Source organism: Sus scrofa, chromosome 17 (assembly GCF_000003025.6).
Source record: "Sus scrofa isolate TJ Tabasco breed Duroc chromosome 17, Sscrofa11.1, whole genome shotgun sequence".
NCBI classification, from domain to species: Eukaryota; Metazoa; Chordata; class Mammalia; order Artiodactyla; family Suidae; genus Sus; species Sus scrofa.
Window position 1 is genome coordinate 47,862,765 of NC_010459.5, and position 17,804 is coordinate 47,880,568.

Sequence of the window (17,804 nt, forward strand, 5' to 3'; positions counted from 1 at the left end):
ATTTTATATAGACATTGACTCTAAAATAAAGAACTGGAGTTCCCATTGTCGTGGCAAAGCGGAAACGAATCCAGCTAGGAACTGTGAGGTTGTCGCTTCGATCCCTGGCCTTGCTCAGTGGGTTAAGGATCTGGCGTTGCCGTGAGCTGTGGTGTAGGTTGCAGATGAGGCTTGGATCCCATGTTGCTGTGGCTATGGTGTAGGCTGGCAGCTACAGCTCCTATTAGACCCCTAGCCTGGGAACCTCCATATGCCACAGGTGCGGCCCTAAAAAAGACAAAAGACCAAAATAATAATAATAATAATAAAATAAAATAAAGAACCGGACAGGGATTGATACCATTGCCTTTATTTTCAACATTATTTCAGAGGTTCTACACAGTATAAAAAGACCCAAAGATGTTTAAAAGTAAGTTATTTAATGGGAAAAAAGAAAAGTCACATTTATTCTCATTTTTCAGATGATGTGATTATCTATAAGATCAAAATAACCCTATTGAGTATTGTTATACATAAGACGACAATTTGGCAAAGCAGTTGGATGCAGGACGATATGGATAGCTTTTTATTGTACTACTCATAATTAAGTACTTTGATGATAACACTTTAAACTTACTCTTCATTTCAGGGAATCCAGGCACTTCAGTCCACAGCGCGAACAGCACTTCGCTGTCGATGGGCAGTCAGCATCCTGCAGGCACATGGGTTTTTCAATCCTGGAACATGTCGGTGGCTTGTTTGGGCAGAAACCTGCTTTGACTTTATGGGAGTAAAACAGGACACTTGACCTTGAAATACTTGACCATAGGTTGAGACAAATTTGGGGAATCTTGGGAACCCTAAACAAGGTTTTCTTCTGGTTAAACCTCTTAATTCTTCCCTCTTAGAGTAATAATGGAGTGGAATAGGCAGAGCATCAACTTTCTCTTTGATAAATAATTTTAATAATTATCTGAAAGCATCAAAAGTTATTGTCATAAAATCTGAGAGGATTCCTGACTGCCCCTACAAAATTAATAGGTTTGGGTTGTCTAATCCCAGAGTATGAGAAATTAGAGAATTAAGAGAGCGCCCAGAATCTCCTTGTCTGATCAACTGTGGACAGCGAGGACCATAGCGGGGAAGCGAGTTGCCTAACAGCGCACAGAAAACCAGTGGGAAAGTTGAACGCAGTTGAAAAGTCTTTGCTTCCCGCCACCATTCCATGCTATTCCTCAACACCCTGGGACAAGACCCCAGTCTCTTAGCACCACATGGGGAAATGAAAGGGGTTCTTAAAAGCTGGAGCGTTCACTTCTACCCCAACAGCATCTTGCTACCCGTCTTTTCCCCAGCACGCCTTACGTGAAATTCTGCGCAGGCCTAAGGACTCATTAGGAGCGTACTTAATGGTTATAAATTCTGTTGTATGCCTACATGGCTACTGTCACCTTGTAGGCCATTGAAGAATGAGGCTCAGAATAAATAAGTGTTCATTGAGAAAAACAAGGAGGGATACCATGCACGATGGCTTGGAAGAACTGCACGACCGTCTCCCAAGATTAGGAGCGTGACATGAGGGCCCTGGTTGGGCATTACATGGGGCAATAGTCCCAAGAGACCTCTAAGGTTAACCTAAGGGGCATCCCCCACTTCACGGGACAGCATGACCTTCTTAGCATAGGCCCAGCAGACTTTGGGCGGTCTCTTCGTGGTGCTCACCTGTCCAGGCCATGGCACAATCAAAGCCACACATGGATTCACAGCATTTTTCTTTTAGGGGGCAATCGAAGTCACCCCTACATGAAGTTGAACACCTCATACGGTCCTTGAAAGGGAAGAGTGGGCACTGTCCAGCCTTGACTGAAACGAGAGCAGATGTGAGCACCTTCAAAGCCCACCCCATCCCACCACCCTTCAAACAGCTGCAAAACTAGCATCTTTCTGTGACACCATTCATTCTGCCCTGCCCAGAGTCACCTCACCTCTAGTAGCCCGTGGAGGGATGAAATGCCTCCCTGTATCATGAGATGCCATAGAAAGAGAGTTAAGCTTGGAGTTTGAAGCCCCAAGGTAAAGTCGCTGGCCTGCCATTTAATGAGTGTCTTTAGTTTCCTTCTCTGTAAGACAGGAGTAATTATATGAAATCCACCCAAATCAATGTAAGCTACTTTAGGGGCTGTGCTTGCTCTGCTTCGGATAAGGAGTGACAAGATCTGACTCATATTTTGAAAGAATCATTGTGAGGAGCTCCCGTGGTGGCTCAGTGAAAATGAACCAACCAGTATCCGTGAAGATGTGGGTTTGATTCCTGGCCTCAATTCCACTCAGTAGGTTAAGGATCTGGCATTGCCCTGAGCTGTGGCATAGGCTGGTGGCTGTAGCTCTGATTAGACCCCTAGCCTGGGAACTTTCATATGTCATAGGAGAGGCCCTAAAATAAATGAATAAATTAAAATTCTTAAAAAAGAAAGAATCATTGTGGCCACTGTGCTCCTAATAGACTGTAAGAAGGGAAGGACAGAAACAAGATCTGCTGGGAGACTGTTGAAGGGAATCCAAGTGAAAAGATGGCACCTCAGGTTGGGGTGGCAGCTGTGGAGGGGGTAAGAACTGGACAGATTCTGGATCTATTTTTCAGGTAGATCTAAAATGATTTTTTAACAACGGATGTTGATTGAGAGAGCCATCAGGGGTGATTTAGACTTTTTTCCCCCCAACAAAGATGGACAAAGCGGAGTTCCTGTCGTGCTGCAGCAGAAACGAATCCTACTAGGAATCATGAGGTTGAGGGTTCGATCCCTGGCCTCGCTCAGTGGGTTAAGGATCCGGCGTTGCTGTGAGCTATGATGTAGGTCGAAGACAAGGCTCGGATCCGGTGTTGCTGTGGCTCTGGCGTAGGCAGGCAGCTGTAGCTCCAATTAGACCCCTAGCCTGGGAACCTCCATGTGCTGTGGGTGCGACCCTAAAAAGACAAAAGACAAAAAAAAAAAAAAGAAAGAAAAGAAAAAGAAAAGATGGACAAAGCTATGGATAGAGCAGGTTTGAAGAGGGAGAACAAAGATAAGAGGTTCGGTTTTATTCATTTAATTATGTGTTTGTTTATTCATTCATTCGGGCCACCCCCTCGGCATAAGGAAGTTCCTGGGCCAGGGATTGACTCTGAGCTGTAGTCCAGGAGTTCAGTTTTGGGGAAGTGAAGTGTGAGGTATTTGTGAGATCCAGATGGACGTGCAAGGTAGGCAGGTGGAGCACAGAGTCAGATTTGGGCTGAAGCTACACCTCTGTGGGTCACTAGCACGTTGATGGTATTTAAACCGGTCCTTCAGGATCTTGTGCGTGTTTCCTGCTCAAATTCAATGACAGCAGGAAGCGTTTCTTTCCTTTTCATTCTCCTCCTTCCTCTTCCTCTCCTCCTCCTCTTCCTCCACACCCACCTCCTCCTCCTCCTTCTTCTTGCCCCAAACCTAAATTTCCCACACACCAGCCCAAGCTCCTTTCCCTGGCCTCTTCTTTCTACTGGTTCCTGAGAGAAAGCCAAGGTCTCGCCCACAGCACCACGAATGAGTCTTTATAGGCTTCCACAAAGGGAAGCTTCTTAGTCCTCACTTCATATGAGGTCAGGCCAGGGCACAGGATTTCCTTGGCCATCCAGGCTCCCTGGGCTCGTGGAATGAAAATGCCAGCTCTACTCCTGACCCACTGGGACTCCTCGGGCAGCTAACGTCACCTCCCTGACTCTGTTTCCTGGTCTGTAAATTGGTGGTGCTGGTCCATTTTTCAGCCCGCCTCACACGGCATCTGAGGCCGACCTTCTCATGCTGCCTTGGAAGGCACACTGTGCTGCATCTTGACAATCCCCATCTCGGCTATGACCCTTTTGGAAGCCCACCCTACTGGGCGGCCGCCTCGTTAACTCTGTGTGGGCTGGATCGCATAGAACCCTATCAACCTCTCCGTGAGGTATTTGCTATTATGCCAGTGTTACAGGGCGGGGGCGGGGGGTGCTGACACTCAAAGGGGTGAAGACGTTTGCAGTAAGTGGGAAAAAGAGCCTTTTGACCCAAGTCATTTGGCTCCTAAGCTCTGTAGCACACTGTCACCCAGGATTACTGATGAGGATGGTCCCGGGACGAAGGCCTTAACCCACAGCCTTGAAGTTTGCTCCATTCCACTCCTCGCCTGCTCCATGCTCCACTCCCCTTCCGTGGAATTCCAGGGCTGGCCTGTCTCTGCTTCGCTCTTGGGTGAGTCCTCAGGTAATAATCAGCAGGTAAATATGATGAGGAATGACCTATTTCCAAACGGTAGACCTGACTCTGGGTCCCACTGGTCAAACTCTTTTTTTTTTTGCTATTTCAGGCCACACCCGAGACATATGGAGGTTCCCAGGCTAGGGGTCAAATTGGAGCTACAGCTGCCGACCTGCGCCACAGCCACAGCCACATCAGATCCAAGCTGTGTCTGCGACCTACACCACAGCTCATGACTTCACCAGATCCCCAACCCGCTGAGCGAGGCCAGGGATCAAACCCTGCATCTTCATGGAGGGCTGGAGATTTCTGCTGCACCACAATGGGAACACCTTGGCCAAACTTTATTAACCAGCTGATGTGCACCATCTCATTTGGAGGGCACCAAAACTCCATCAGGTAAATGCTATTACTAGCTCCATTGTATAGATAAAAAAACACAAACTCATAAAAGGCAGATGACTGATCTAAGACCACCTAGCCAGTGAATGACAGAGCCGAGACTTGAACCAAGGCAGTTTAACCTCAAAGCCTGAGTCTATAACTAGGCTGGTGCTATTTCTAGTTAGAATAAACCCTCCGATGGCCAAGGGGATACATCTCACCCGTGGATGAGCAAGCCTTCATGCAGTCCTCCTTCTTGGAGAAGTTGTTGGCATTCCCAAGGCAGCCTTGATAGATAAAGGTTTTGCATATACGATGTTTACTATGAAAATACCAGTGCGTGGTTTTATTCTTACACTTTCCACGGTTTACGGGTAGCATGCAGGGTTCTGAGGGCAGGAGGCAAAGAGAGAACATGAGGGGTAGCGAAAAGGGAAGGGGTCAAGCCCTCAGCTTGTGTATAGTTCATGGCGTTATTATCCAAATCATAGAAAGAGCCATGGCCAGTGACAGTTCTGGCTCCAGCTCTATGTGACTAGTCTACGTTGCATGACATCTATGAGCATCGTTTCTGCCTTGCAAAAGATGTAATGAAGAGCACAGAAGAACGATTTGGGAGGCTCCCCTGCGGTGCAGTGTGTTAAGGATTGGGTGTCACCACAGCTGTGGCACAGGTTGCAACTGCGGCACAAGTTTGATCCCTGGTCTGGGAACTTCCACATGCTATGAGTGCAGCCAAAAAATAATAATAATAAATATTGGAGTTCCCGTCGTGGCACAGTGGTTAACAAATCTGACTAGGAACCATGAGGTTGCAGGTTCAGTCCCTGGCCTAGTTCAGTGGGTTAAGGATCCGGTGTTGCCGTGAACTGCGGTGCAGGTTGCAGACGTGGCTCGGATCCCACGTTGCTTTGGCTCTGGTGTAGGCCGGTGACTACAGCTCCGATTCAACCCCTAGCCTGGGAACCTCCATATGCCGCAGGTGCGGCTCAAGAAAAAAAGGCAAAAAACCAATCAATCAATAAATAAAATATTAAACAAAAATTTTAGAAAGGGAATGATTTGGAGCTGGTCTTTCTTCTCCACTGATCTGATGGTCGAAACTTGCTCAGGAACTATATCCAAAATGCCTAACAAAGTGCCTGGCACAGGAGTTCCTGTTGTGGCTCAGTGGGTGAAGGATCTGGCATTGCCATGAGCTGTGGGGTAGGTCGCAGACATGGCTCGGGTCTGGTGTGGCCGTGACTGTGGTGTAGGCCGGCCGCTGCAGCTCTGATTGAACCCCTAGGCTGGGAACTTCCACAGGTCACAGGTTCAGCTCTAAAAACAAAGAAAGAAAGGAAGGAGGGAAGGAAGGCCCTGGCATGTAGGAGGAATGATATTCTGAGAAAGAAAAAAAGCAGCTCCTTCCGTCTGAAAATTGACCGGATGCTCACAGCTAAGCCATGTTGTTCTCCTGTCGGATATAATCTCACAGGACCCCCACATCAAACGTCACTTTGAGACACCACAGTGGAACCCAAAAAAATCCCCCTGAAACTCACAAAATACCAAACACCTAGGGGTGACTCAGGCTTCTCTAGCAATTACAGCTTTAGCCTCGCCTGTTCCCTCTGTAGATTAGATTCACCAAGCTACTCAGTCACAGAATCGCCCCCACTTTCTGACAGCACTCAATCTGGGACAAACCCCCACTGCCTTAGCTCCTCCCCCCAATGACCCAATCAAACCTCAATCCTGCAGTAGATTCTTCACCAGGTTCTTACTGAGATGGCTCAGACTGTCGGTGGTGAACCTTCTCCCTCACTGTGACAAGTAATCAACTCAACTTGTTCAACTGCAGGCCTGCTCCTCATGGTCTTTGGCCAAAGGGCCTTGATAATAGTTGTCAAAAGAATGAACGCATCTATATAAAATGCGCAGTTCCCTATTATTACGTACTTTGAGTTACCAGGAAACCTCCGTGAAGACCAAAGAATCAGGAAATAACCCCAGTCTCTGAGCTGACTGAGGTTTATACTTGCTGCAGTGCCAACAATATTCTTTGTTTTTTGTCTTTTTTTTTGCCATTTCTTGGGCCACTCCTGCAGCATATGGAGGTTCCCAGGCTAGGGGTCTAATCAGAGCTGTAGCTGCTGGCCTACGCCAGAGCCACAGCAACGTGGGATCCGAGCCGCGTCTGCAACCTACATCACAGCTCATGGCAACATCAGATCCTTAACCCACTGAGCAAGGCCAGGGGTCGAACCTGCAACCTCATGGTTCCTTGTCGGATTCGTTAACCACTGAGCCACGACGGGAACTCCCAATATTTTTGACACATAGTGAACACGCAGGAAGTAGGAGTTATTTGTGAATGATTGAATCTGGGACCAAAGGTGACTGCCATCAACAACAGCAGTTGATGTCCACCAGGCCTCGACTCACTCTTTGTATTTGATGGTTGGGAGTCCAACTCCAGAAGGAGGAAAGCTTGAACCCTGGCCTCTCTGTCCTACCGTCCAAGGGAATGGTTCGGCCAGTTTTGGACAGAGCAGCACAGAGGACAAGTCACAAAGCACCTCTGTTCTCAGCCTGGATGCCGATACCTGCATATGGATCCATGCACTTCTTCCCACAGGCGAAGGCGCAGCACTTCATGTGCTTCTTGCAATTGTAATCTGTTTGGCACAAGTCTGGGACTCTAGCATCACAGGTGAGCCTTTCTTGGGGGCACTTTCCTGGTTTCTCTGTAAGAAAGAAGTGTCCAGGAGTTCCCGCTGTGGCTCCATGGGTTAAGAATCTGACTAGTATTCATGAGGATGCAGGTTCGATTCCCAGCCTTGCTCAGGGGGTTGAAGGATCCGGCACTGCCGCAAGCTGCAGCATAGGTCACGGAGGTGGCTCGGATCTGGTGTTGCTAAGGCTGGGGCATAGGCTGGCAGCTGCAACTCCAATTCGACCCCTAGCCTGGGGACTTCCATATGCTGCTGGCACAGCTGTAAAAAGAAAAGAAAAAAAGAAAAAAGAGTAAACTTGGAAAAGACACCTACCAGGAAAAGTTTAGGAAATAAGTTTGGGGAGTAATTTTGGGCAGAGCAGGTGAGGGAAGGATTGGAAGGGCTCAGGGTCAGTGAGCAGGGCTAGTTCTCTGAAGCCACAGTAGAAGCGGCCTCATCCGACAGGAGTCCCTGCCTTGCATCTAACCCTTGGTCGCCAAGAACACCTCCCAAAGAAGAACGGCTGCAGCTTTTCTGAACCCACCTTTGACTCTGCGGTATAGCGATGCAGATGTCTGCTCCAAAGAGAGGAAGAGAAGCAGCAGGAGGGCGCCATTCCTCCAGGAGCAGGTGGAGCTGCGTGGAGGAGGGTGCCTGTGGGAACCAGAAGAGCGCAGGGATGAGGCGCAAACCGGAGAGAGGCACGAGCGTGTGCAGAGGAACCGTAGAGCCCACCCACCCATTCCCTTAGTTCGCAGATGAGAAAACCAAGGTGCATCATGGGGAGGGGGTCTGTCTGATGTCACATGGCAAGGAGGGCAGGACCTTCCGTCCCAGCACCCTCTGCCATGGTGCTACACCTTATCTATCCAGACACCTGCCTGCCGGTTGCCTTGCTCCTGAGTGAGAGGTCACGGGTGAATGATCACAGCGATTTTTCTGGAACAGTTGCAGGGCTGGTTTGCCCGTAGTCACTCCTGGGGCAACCCCAGGCACTGGTGAGAACCTTTCCTTTGCTCCACTGATGACAAGAAAATGATGGTATGAGATTTTCAGGAGGGTCTGGGTTTATCCCACTGGGTTTTAGTGCCAGGACATCAAAAACGATCCCATTTGACCTTGGGGTAACAAAGGGATCCTTCATTCCTTCTGGTGGACTCAAGCCTAGGAGATTATGAAACTCCCAGGCAACTGAATAAACAGATGCATTCCCCCACTTGCTCAGGCCTCCATTTCCTTCCTGACTCTTATGTATTTTTTAAAAATAATGTGAAGAACTGATAATGTCTTACTGTATTACCTGTTTTGGAGTAAATGCATTTCAAAAACAGCAAGGGAGGGAGGAAGGAAGAATGGGAGGAAGACAGAAAAGAAGCCGGGGAAGAAGGATAAAGAAAGAGACAGAGAGTATTAATGCAGAGTATTAATGCCATACTATGCATCTGTATGACTGGGGGCACCTTAGACACTGAGAAAGAAGCAGTCTTTTCCAGATCTTCTAAAGCCATACTATGTGACTGCCTAAAAGTAAAGATTTGTGTCCATTTATATCCCCCCATCTTTTTTTTTTTTTTTCAGAATTCTAATCCTACATCCTCCCCAAATTTTCCAACTGGGCCTGGACCGTTCAGGGATGGGAATTCTAGCTCCAAACACAGTGATCTTGACTTTGGTCCTGGCTGGGTCACTTGTAGCCAAAGCTATGTCTTGGATCCTCAGTTTCCCCATCTAGAAAATGGGAAAATACAATCTACCTATCAGCTTTGTTGTCATCGTGAGCATTAGATGAGATGGCGTAACAATTATTCACCAAGTCGTATGGAATGGCCAAAAATTTAGTGTTCGTGGCTGGACCTGAATTCAGTTCGTGGATCCCCCACTTACCAACTGTGTGTGGCCCTGGCTCAGTCACCTAACCTCACTGAGCCTCAGTTTTTCTTGTTTCTTTTCTTTCTTTCTTTCTTTTTTTTTTTTTTTTTTTTTTTTTTTGCTGCACCTAAGGCATGTGGAAGTTCCTGGGCCAGGGATCAAATTCGTGCCACAGCAGTGACCCAAACTGCTGTAGTGACAATGCCAGATCCTTAACCCGCTGTGCCACAAGAGAACTACAAACCCCAGTTTTTCTTAAGGGGAACAATAATAACACCTACTTCACAGACACGAGAATTCCTTGAACTCTTGTGTAAAGCAGGATGACTGGCATAAAATAAAAGCTGAATATATTTAGTCAGTAAACAGGCAGATCCTGTCATGGCTCAGGGGTTAACGAATCTGACTAGCATCCATGAGGACGCAGGTTCGATCCCTAGCCTCGCTCAGTGGGTTAAGGATCTGGCACTGCTGTGGCTGTGGTGTAGGCCAGCAGCTACAGCTCTGATTCGACTCCTAGCCTGGGAACTTCCATATGCCGTGGATATGGAGCAAAAAAAAGCAATCCAGTAGAAAACATCTTATTCCTAGAACCTCATGGTCACAGTAAGTGAAATAATTAAATTTTAATTACTATACATGTTCTTATTACAAAACAGTATAAAAATATCATGAATAAAAGGCTTTGAGCATAAGATTATATTTCATCAGATTAATAGTCTGGGGGTAAGAGGAATGGAAATAGGAGTCTGAGGAGAAGAAAAGATGTTTTAAACTTTCCAACTGTTAAAGTGCTTTTCCCCTATTTTTTAACTGAATGATGCTGGGTATCAAATTCATAAGGTGTTTTGCCCCGATCCATGTTTTAAAGTTATGTAGCAGCTTTTAAAAAAATACTAATATTTACATATTTGCATAATGCATTTCAGATTCATTCGTGTTGTTGTGTGTTGTTTGTACCATTTTATTGCTGATTCATAGTCCATTATATGGATGTACCACAGGTTGTTTATCCATTCAATAGCGAATGGAGGAGTTCCCGTCATGGCGCAGTGGTTAACGAATCCGACTAGGAACCATGAGGTTGCAGGTTCGGTCCCTGCCCTTGCTCAGTGGGTTAAGGATCTAGTGTTGCCGTGAGCTGTGGTGTAGGTTGCAGACGTGGCTCGGATCCCACGTTACTGTGGCTCTGGGTAGGCTGGCGGGTACAGCTCCGATTCGACCCCTAGCCTGGGAACCTCCGTATGCCACAGGAGCAGCCCAAGAAATGGCAAAAAGACAAAAAAAAAAAAATATATATATATATATATATAGCGAGTGGACATTTCCAGTTTGGGGTGATGATGAGTAAACACCCTACAAACATTTGTATACAGGTTTTTGCATGAAATAAGCTGTCTCTTGGGTGGGATCTCTGGGGTACATGACAAGTATGTTTATAAGAAACTGCCAAAATGTTTTCCAAAGTGGCTGTGCCATTTTGCATTTGGACCACTTGCTCCACGGACTTGCTAAACCTTCGTACTGTAAACTTTTTGACTTTAATCACTTTAATAGATGCATAGTGGTAGACTGCAAGACATTTTAAGAGATTAAAGTAATTAGCTTAAATTTCTGGAACCCTAAGAATCTAAGTCACCCAGAATGATGGCAGGGAGATTTCTCCTATTTCCAGACTTTCCTCAGGACAATTTCAAACCCAGTGGGCTCCTTGGTTCCTGAGCCTGGGTGGTCAGGACTTTCCCCAGAACCCTATCATTGAACCTACCTCTTTGCCCAGCCTTTCCACGTGGCAGAAGTTGCTCTTTGCACTAAACTGAGGAGCATTTTGCAATTGAATGGTCTACAGATGGTCAAGAGCTGGGGAGACAAGTGAATTTCCAGGTTACAACCTTTGGGAACTACAGGTAAAGACCCCACTATGACTCGACTACACTTCACTATGTTACTGCCCCTGTCTCGTGTCTCTCCCCTGCCATGTCACCACTGGTAACCGCTACTTTGTTCTCTAGATCTGTGAGTCTATTTCTTTTTTGGCCACATTCACTAGTTTGATTTATTTATTTATTTTTTGTCTTTTTGCTATTTCTTTGGGCTGCTCCTGCGGCATATGGAGGTTCCCAGGCTAGGGGTCGAATCGGAGCTGTGGACACTGGCCTACGCCAGAGCCACAGCAATGCGGGATCCGAGCCTTGTCTGCAACCTGCACCACAGCTCACAGCAACACCGGATGGTTAACCCACTGAGCAAGGGCAGGGACCAAACCCGCAACCTCATGGTTCCTAGTCGGATTCATTAACCACTGAGCCAAAATGGGAACTCCTAGTTTGATTTATTTTTTAGATTCCACATAAAAGCGATATCATATAGTATTTGTCTTTCTCTGACTTTTTTCACTAAGCATAATATATTCTTTAGGTGCATCCACATTGCTGCAAAAGGCAGAATTTCATTCCTTTTCACAGCTTCTTTATCTATTCCTTTGTTGATGGACACATAAGTTGCTGCCATATCTTGCTATTGTAAATAATACTGCTATGAACATTGAAATGCATGTATCTTCTCAAATCAGAGTTTTCACTTTTTTCCAAATATATACCCAGAAGTGTAATTGCTGGATCATATGGTACTTCTATTTTCAGTTTTCCGAGGAATCTCCATATGGTTTTCCATAGTGGTTGCGCCAATTTACATTCCCACCAAGGTAGGAGGGTTCTAAGAGAGTATATATTTTTTATTATCATTGTTATTTGGCTGCACCCATGGCATGCAGAAGTTCCTGGATGAGAGACTGAACCTACACCACAGCAGCGACCTGAACTATAGCGGTGACAATGCCAGATCCTTAACCCACTGAGCCACCAGGGAACTCCATAAGGGAGCATCTTTAAAATTCATTCATTTTCCATATTATCCTAAAAACTCACTGTTTTGATTTAAATCCATTTCTTCAAATTTCTCAGATGATACACTTGTGCTTATTCAAGCTTTACTGTCTTATAGGAAACTAGTTTGTAGTTATGAATTCTTGGAGGGGTCTTTTTTCACACTCTACTGAATGGATAAATAAAATGCGGAATACAAGAGTTCCCATTGTGGCTCAGTGGGTTAAAAATCCAACTAGTATCCATGAGGCTGAGGGTTTGATCCTTGGCCTCGCTCAGTTGTTTGAGGATCTGATGTTGCCGTGAGCTGCTGCTGTAGAGCTGGTGTTGCTGTGGCTGAGGCATAGGCCAACAGCTGCAGCTCCGATGTGACCCCTAGCCTGGCAACTTCCATATGCCGCAGGTGTAGCTATAAAAAGAAAAAAAAATGTGGAATGAATATAATGGATAAAAGGAAGGGAATTCTGACACAGGCTACAACATGAGTGATCCCTGAGGCCATTATGCCAAGTGAAATAAGCCAGTTACCAAAAGACAAATATTCAAGGATTCCACTTACAGGAACTACCTAGAGTAGTCAAATTCTTAGACTGAAAGTAGGCTTGTGGCTTCCAGGAGCAGAGGGAGGGGGAAATGGGGAGTCATTGATTAATGGGTACAGAGTTTCATTTTTGTAAGATGAAAAGTGTTAACGAAGATGGGTGATGGTTAATAGTTGTTCAACAAGATGAAGGTACTTAAAACCACTGAACTATGTAGCTAATACCTGTATATAACTTTTATATACTTTTATATACATGTATGTATATGTATTTTACCACAATTACAAATAATAATGTAATAGAGCAGGACCCTATGGGGTCGTCCTGGGGCAGGCTGCTCCCCCCATCCCCTGCTTTAGCTCCGCTCCAAAGTATCTAGATAACAGTATCTGATGCACATTTCCTAAGTCGTTTTACAGAAGCTAAACCCACCACCAAATGGAAGAAATTAACTACTTGATGACCCTGAACACATAGCCCCCAGGTCCCCTGGCCCCTAAGGATTCATAAGGCGAATTCCTGCGACACCACCCTGGTACCCCACCATCAACCAATCAGTGAATTGTGCACAAGCAGAACACTTAGCCTGAGACACCCCCCCAACCCCACCCCCCCTAACTGGGCCTTTAAAATGCTTTGCAATTTTAGTTTGGGGATTTCAGGCTTCTGGGGGCGGGGGGGTGGGAGTTGGGGGTGCACAAGCCACCCATCTCCTTGCCTGGCCTGCCATAAACATGCCTCTGCTCCAAACTCCGGCATTTCCATTGGTTTGGCCTCCCTGGGCATCGGGCACTGGAACTTGTGCTAATGATGATAATAATACAGGGAAAGAGGCTGGATTTCTGCTCAGAGATGTAGAGAACGGAACAAACCTCCCAAGCTTACACTGAAAAAAATAGCTGGACAGCTTTTCTTGAACTCACCGGCGCGCTGAGATCACAGGGCAACCAACTCGTCCAGAATCTAGAGAAAGACAGGCACCTGCAGGGAGAGATCCGTAACGAGCATTGATCACCTGGGGGGCAGGCAGCCGGGCACCAGTACCGGGCTGGCAAATGGCTGGAGGCTGAGTGGCACTGGCACAACAGAACCAAGTCCGTGGAGTCCACATCCTCTTATAGACTTTTCTCCAGGAAGACCACTGGGTCCTCGGAAAAGATTTTCAGAGTTTTCTTTGTTGTTGTTGTTTGTTTGTTTGTTTGGGGGAGGGTGGCCACCCCATGGCATATGGAGTTTCTGAGCCTGGGATCAGATCCAAGCCGCTGTGGCGACCTAAGCCGCAGTTGCAGCAATGCTAGTTCCTTAATCCCCTGTGCCCGGCGGGAGATCGAACCTGCGTCCCAGCGCTCCCAAGATGCTGTTCATCCCATTGCGCCGCAGCGGGACCTCCAAGATTTTTCAGAGTTCTGATAACATCTCTTTGGTGGGGCAGCACTGGGAAAGGGAGAGAAGGCAGCCACCACCGTGGAAGGGGCAAGAAATTCCACCTGGAAGCTTTCCTTTCTTTCCTCCTGAGAGAAAGCTTCAGTCTTAGGAGAGAGAAGCAGCACTGTTGCCCTAAGGGCACAAGGGAAATCTAGCAGCTTGAGGAGGGGCAGAAATACTGGCCAGGTTCAGAAACCCCTGGCGGGGGAGGGGGTGGGCAGGATCACTAAGACCACTTCTGTGAGGCCCCAGGACACCGCCTCTGCCCAAGACTGAGAATGGACCCCAAGCACACCCACTCCCGCCCCATCTGGTTAAAAACAGTAATGAGTAACTTGCAAGAGAGTCATCTCAGAGACACAGCACAAAGCTGAAATCTGAGCAGTGATCCAGGGGGAAAAAAAATCTTCTAATTAACCTGGCTCCGCTCCAAACCCAGATACCATTTCTGTTTTGAAGATGGGCTTTTTTTGGGGGGGGGGGTGCACCTGAGGCACATGGAGGTTCCCAGGCTAGGGGTGGAATCCGAGCTGTAGCTGCCAGGCTACATCACAGCTCACAGCAACGCCGGATCCTCAACCCACTGAGCAAGGCCAGGGATCGAACCTGCATCCTCATGGATGCTGGTCAGATCTGTTTCCGCTGAGCCACGATGGAAACTCCTGAAAACAGAATTTGGAGTCTGTGGTGCACTCAAGGTAACCACAGTGACAATAAATCAATAACCACCAACTCAGCCCCTCTCCGAATCAGGTCAACACAAATTAAAGCCTAGGAGAAGGAAAGGCGAGCCCATTTCCAGGAGTAGAAAACTATCTGCTGGGTCTGGTTCCTTGTCTCTCCCACAGAACAGAGCTATAAAAACCAGAAAGTAAGTCAGAGCAGGCAGATTGGGAAAGCCCATAATTCAAGTATCACATTGCCAATGATGAGTTTCCTGGCATGTTTTCCCATCAGGTGTCCATGGTCAACCTGGAAACAAGCACTGAAGTGCTGATAGAGCTGCAGAAGGAACTTTCTAATTTGGGCTTGATGCATGATACAGGGAACTTGTAATGCTCAGAAGGGGTGCAGAAATCCCCCAGATTTTTTTCCTCCTCTTTTTCTTCTTTGTTCTTCTGCATCCTGGGCCCTAAGAAATTCTATGGTAGTGATGGCTGCAATGGATGCCTGGGAGCTGGAAGGAGCCAAAACTCGGAGGGAAGGGAAATCTTCCTCCGTTGGATGCAGCTGTAATTCTAAGAGAGTGGGTGGCCCTCTGTTGTCCTCCGTTTCTTTTTTCTCTCTTCGTTTCTTCTGCCACTTGGTCCCAGATGTGGATGCAGTTGTGGAAGTGCCCAGCAGAGCAGGGTAACCAGAGCCCCAGCTTTTTGGAGTTTTGGAGAAATAGAAGGTACTGGGGAGATGACAGGAAAAGGGCCTCAGGAGAAAGAACCGATAAAGTTATTTATTTATGCCTAGGTTCACCTCCAAGTGTGCATACGTGTATGTAACCCCGTCTGATATTGAGAATTGAACTAACAAATACACCCCCTCCGTAGGTCCCAGACCAGCTACTAGGGGGTGCCCAGGCAGGGACGTTCCTAAATGAACTGCAAAGCCTTCGAAACTGAACTGACATTGAAAACACAACCCACAGAGGAGAATCTGAACGTTTCAGCCTGAACCTAACCGCATCAATGCCCTTTGAAAACAAAATATCAACCTTCTCTGTTAGACTTGAACAAGATTCAGAGTCTTATAACACAACGGTCAATATATCTGATATATATATATATTCCCAAATATATATATATATATATCTGATATATATATTCCCAAATCCAAAATTATATAACAGATGAAGGAAAAGGAAAATATCAACTCATATGAAAAAAGACTATCAACAGACTCCAGTTCTAAGACGGAGTAAATGGAATTATCCAACAAACTCTTTTTTTTTTTTTTTTTTTTTTTTTTGTCTTTTTGCTATTTCTTGGGCCGCTCCCGCGGCATATGGAGGTTCCCAGGCTAGGGGTCCAATCGGAGCTGTAGCCACCGGCCTACGCCAGAGCCACAGCAACGCGGGATCCGAGCCGCGTCTGCAACCTACACCACAGCTCAGGGCAACACCGGATCGTTAACCCACTGAGCAAGGCCAGGGACCGAACCTGCAACCTCATGGTTCCTAATCGGATTCGTTAACCACTGCGCCATGACGGGAACTCCTATCCAACAAAGTCTTTAAAGGGGCTGTTAGGGAAATTGTTCAGCAAACAATCAGGAACATTCTTGAAACTGATGGAAAAATAGAAAGTCTCAGCAAATAAATAGAAGATATAGACAAGAATGAAGTGGAAACTTTGTAAGGGAAGAACATAATAACTAAAGTAGAAAACTCACTGGATGGGCTTATTATCAGAATGAAGATGGCAGAGACCCGAGCAGTAAACTTAATGATGGAGCAATTGAAATGATCTAACATGAACAATAGGAAAATAGGTATATTTACCGAAGAATGTGTACAGAACCTCAGGGACAGTGATAAAAGTTCTGACACTTGTTGTCAGTCATGGAATGAGAGGAGAAAGAATAAAATGCAGAAAAAATATTTGAGGAAATAATGGCTGAAAACTTCTAATTTTGTTGGAAGACATAAGCCTATAGACCCAAGAAGTTTGTGGAGCATTTAAGATTTACTTTCATAGCAACTTACAAGTATATAATTCCATGAGGCTTACATAAAACATCTTATAGCTATGACAGCCTATTTTATGCTGATTTAATATTTAACTTCAATATGGTACATATATGCAATGAAATACTACTCAGCCATAAAAAAGAACAAAATAATGCCATTTGCAATAATGTGGATGCAACTAGAGATGATTATACTAAGTGAAGTAAGTCAGAAAGAGAAAGGCAAATACCATATGATATCATGTATATTTGGAAACTAAAATATAACATAAATGAATTTATGCAGGAAACAGAAAATGGATTCACAGACATAGACAACAGACTTGTGGTTGCCAAGGGGGGAAGGGGTGGGGAAGAGGTAGTGGGAGATTGGGGTTAGCAGATGTAAACAATTATTGTAAATAAAATGCACAACAAAAAAGTCCTACCATATAGCACGGGGAACTCTATATTCAATATCCAGTGATAAACCATAATGGAAAAGATATTCAAAAAAAGAATGTTTACACTTATGATGGAGCATGATGGAGGATAATGTGAGAAAAAGAATGAATATGTGTATGTGTGACTGGGTCAGTTTGCTGTACAGTCGAAAATTGACAGAACACTGTAAACCAGCTGTAATGGAAAAAATAAAAATCATTTAAAAATAAATAAATATGTAAAAAAGAATGTTTAAAAAGAGGCTAAAAATTTTAACTTCAATCACATATAAATTTCTACCCTTTCACTCCCCCCTTTTTAATTTTTGGATGTCACAACTGACATTTTTTATGTTGCATATTCACTACTAAATTATCATAGCTAGAGTTATCTTTAATAGTTTCATCTTTCAGAGTTCCCATTGTGGCTCAGCAGATTAAGAACCTGACTGGTATTCATGAGGATGCGGGTTCGATCCCTGGCTTCACTCAGTGAGTTCAGGATCCCGTGTTGCCAAAAGTTGCAGCATAGGTGGCAGATGCTGCAGCTCTGATTGGATCGCTAGCTCAGGAACTTCCATATGCCAAATGTGTGGCCCTAAAAAAAACCCAAAACATGATTTTGTCTTTCAACTTTTATTTAGACTAGAGTTAAGTGGTAACACTT

At 45.7% G+C, this 17,804-nt stretch overlaps 1 protein-coding gene across 5 annotated transcripts; it reads right to left on the bottom strand.

The window, feature by feature from the left end:
• On the bottom strand, window positions 538–14,503 carry WFDC8 (WAP four-disulfide core domain 8). 5 transcript variants are annotated; one of them, XM_021077832.1, is made up of 7 exons: window positions 13,535–13,665; window positions 10,953–11,044; window positions 7,860–7,969; window positions 7,205–7,345; window positions 4,838–5,005; window positions 1,702–1,842; window positions 538–759 (listed from the first exon to the last, which is right to left on the bottom strand). In XM_021077832.1, the coding sequence occupies exons 2-7, from the start codon at window positions 11,009–11,011 to the stop codon at window positions 620–622; spliced, it is 759 nt and encodes a 252-aa protein (XP_020933491.1). In that variant the 5' UTR covers window positions 11,012–11,044; window positions 13,535–13,665; the 3' UTR covers window positions 538–619. The 5 variants fall into 5 exon arrangements, with proteins under 5 accessions (XP_020933491.1, XP_020933492.1, XP_020933493.1 ...); XM_021077833.1 differs by having other exon boundaries at window positions 13,497–13,623; XM_021077834.1 differs by lacking the exon at window positions 10,953–11,044 and having other exon boundaries at window positions 538–691; window positions 13,535–14,503.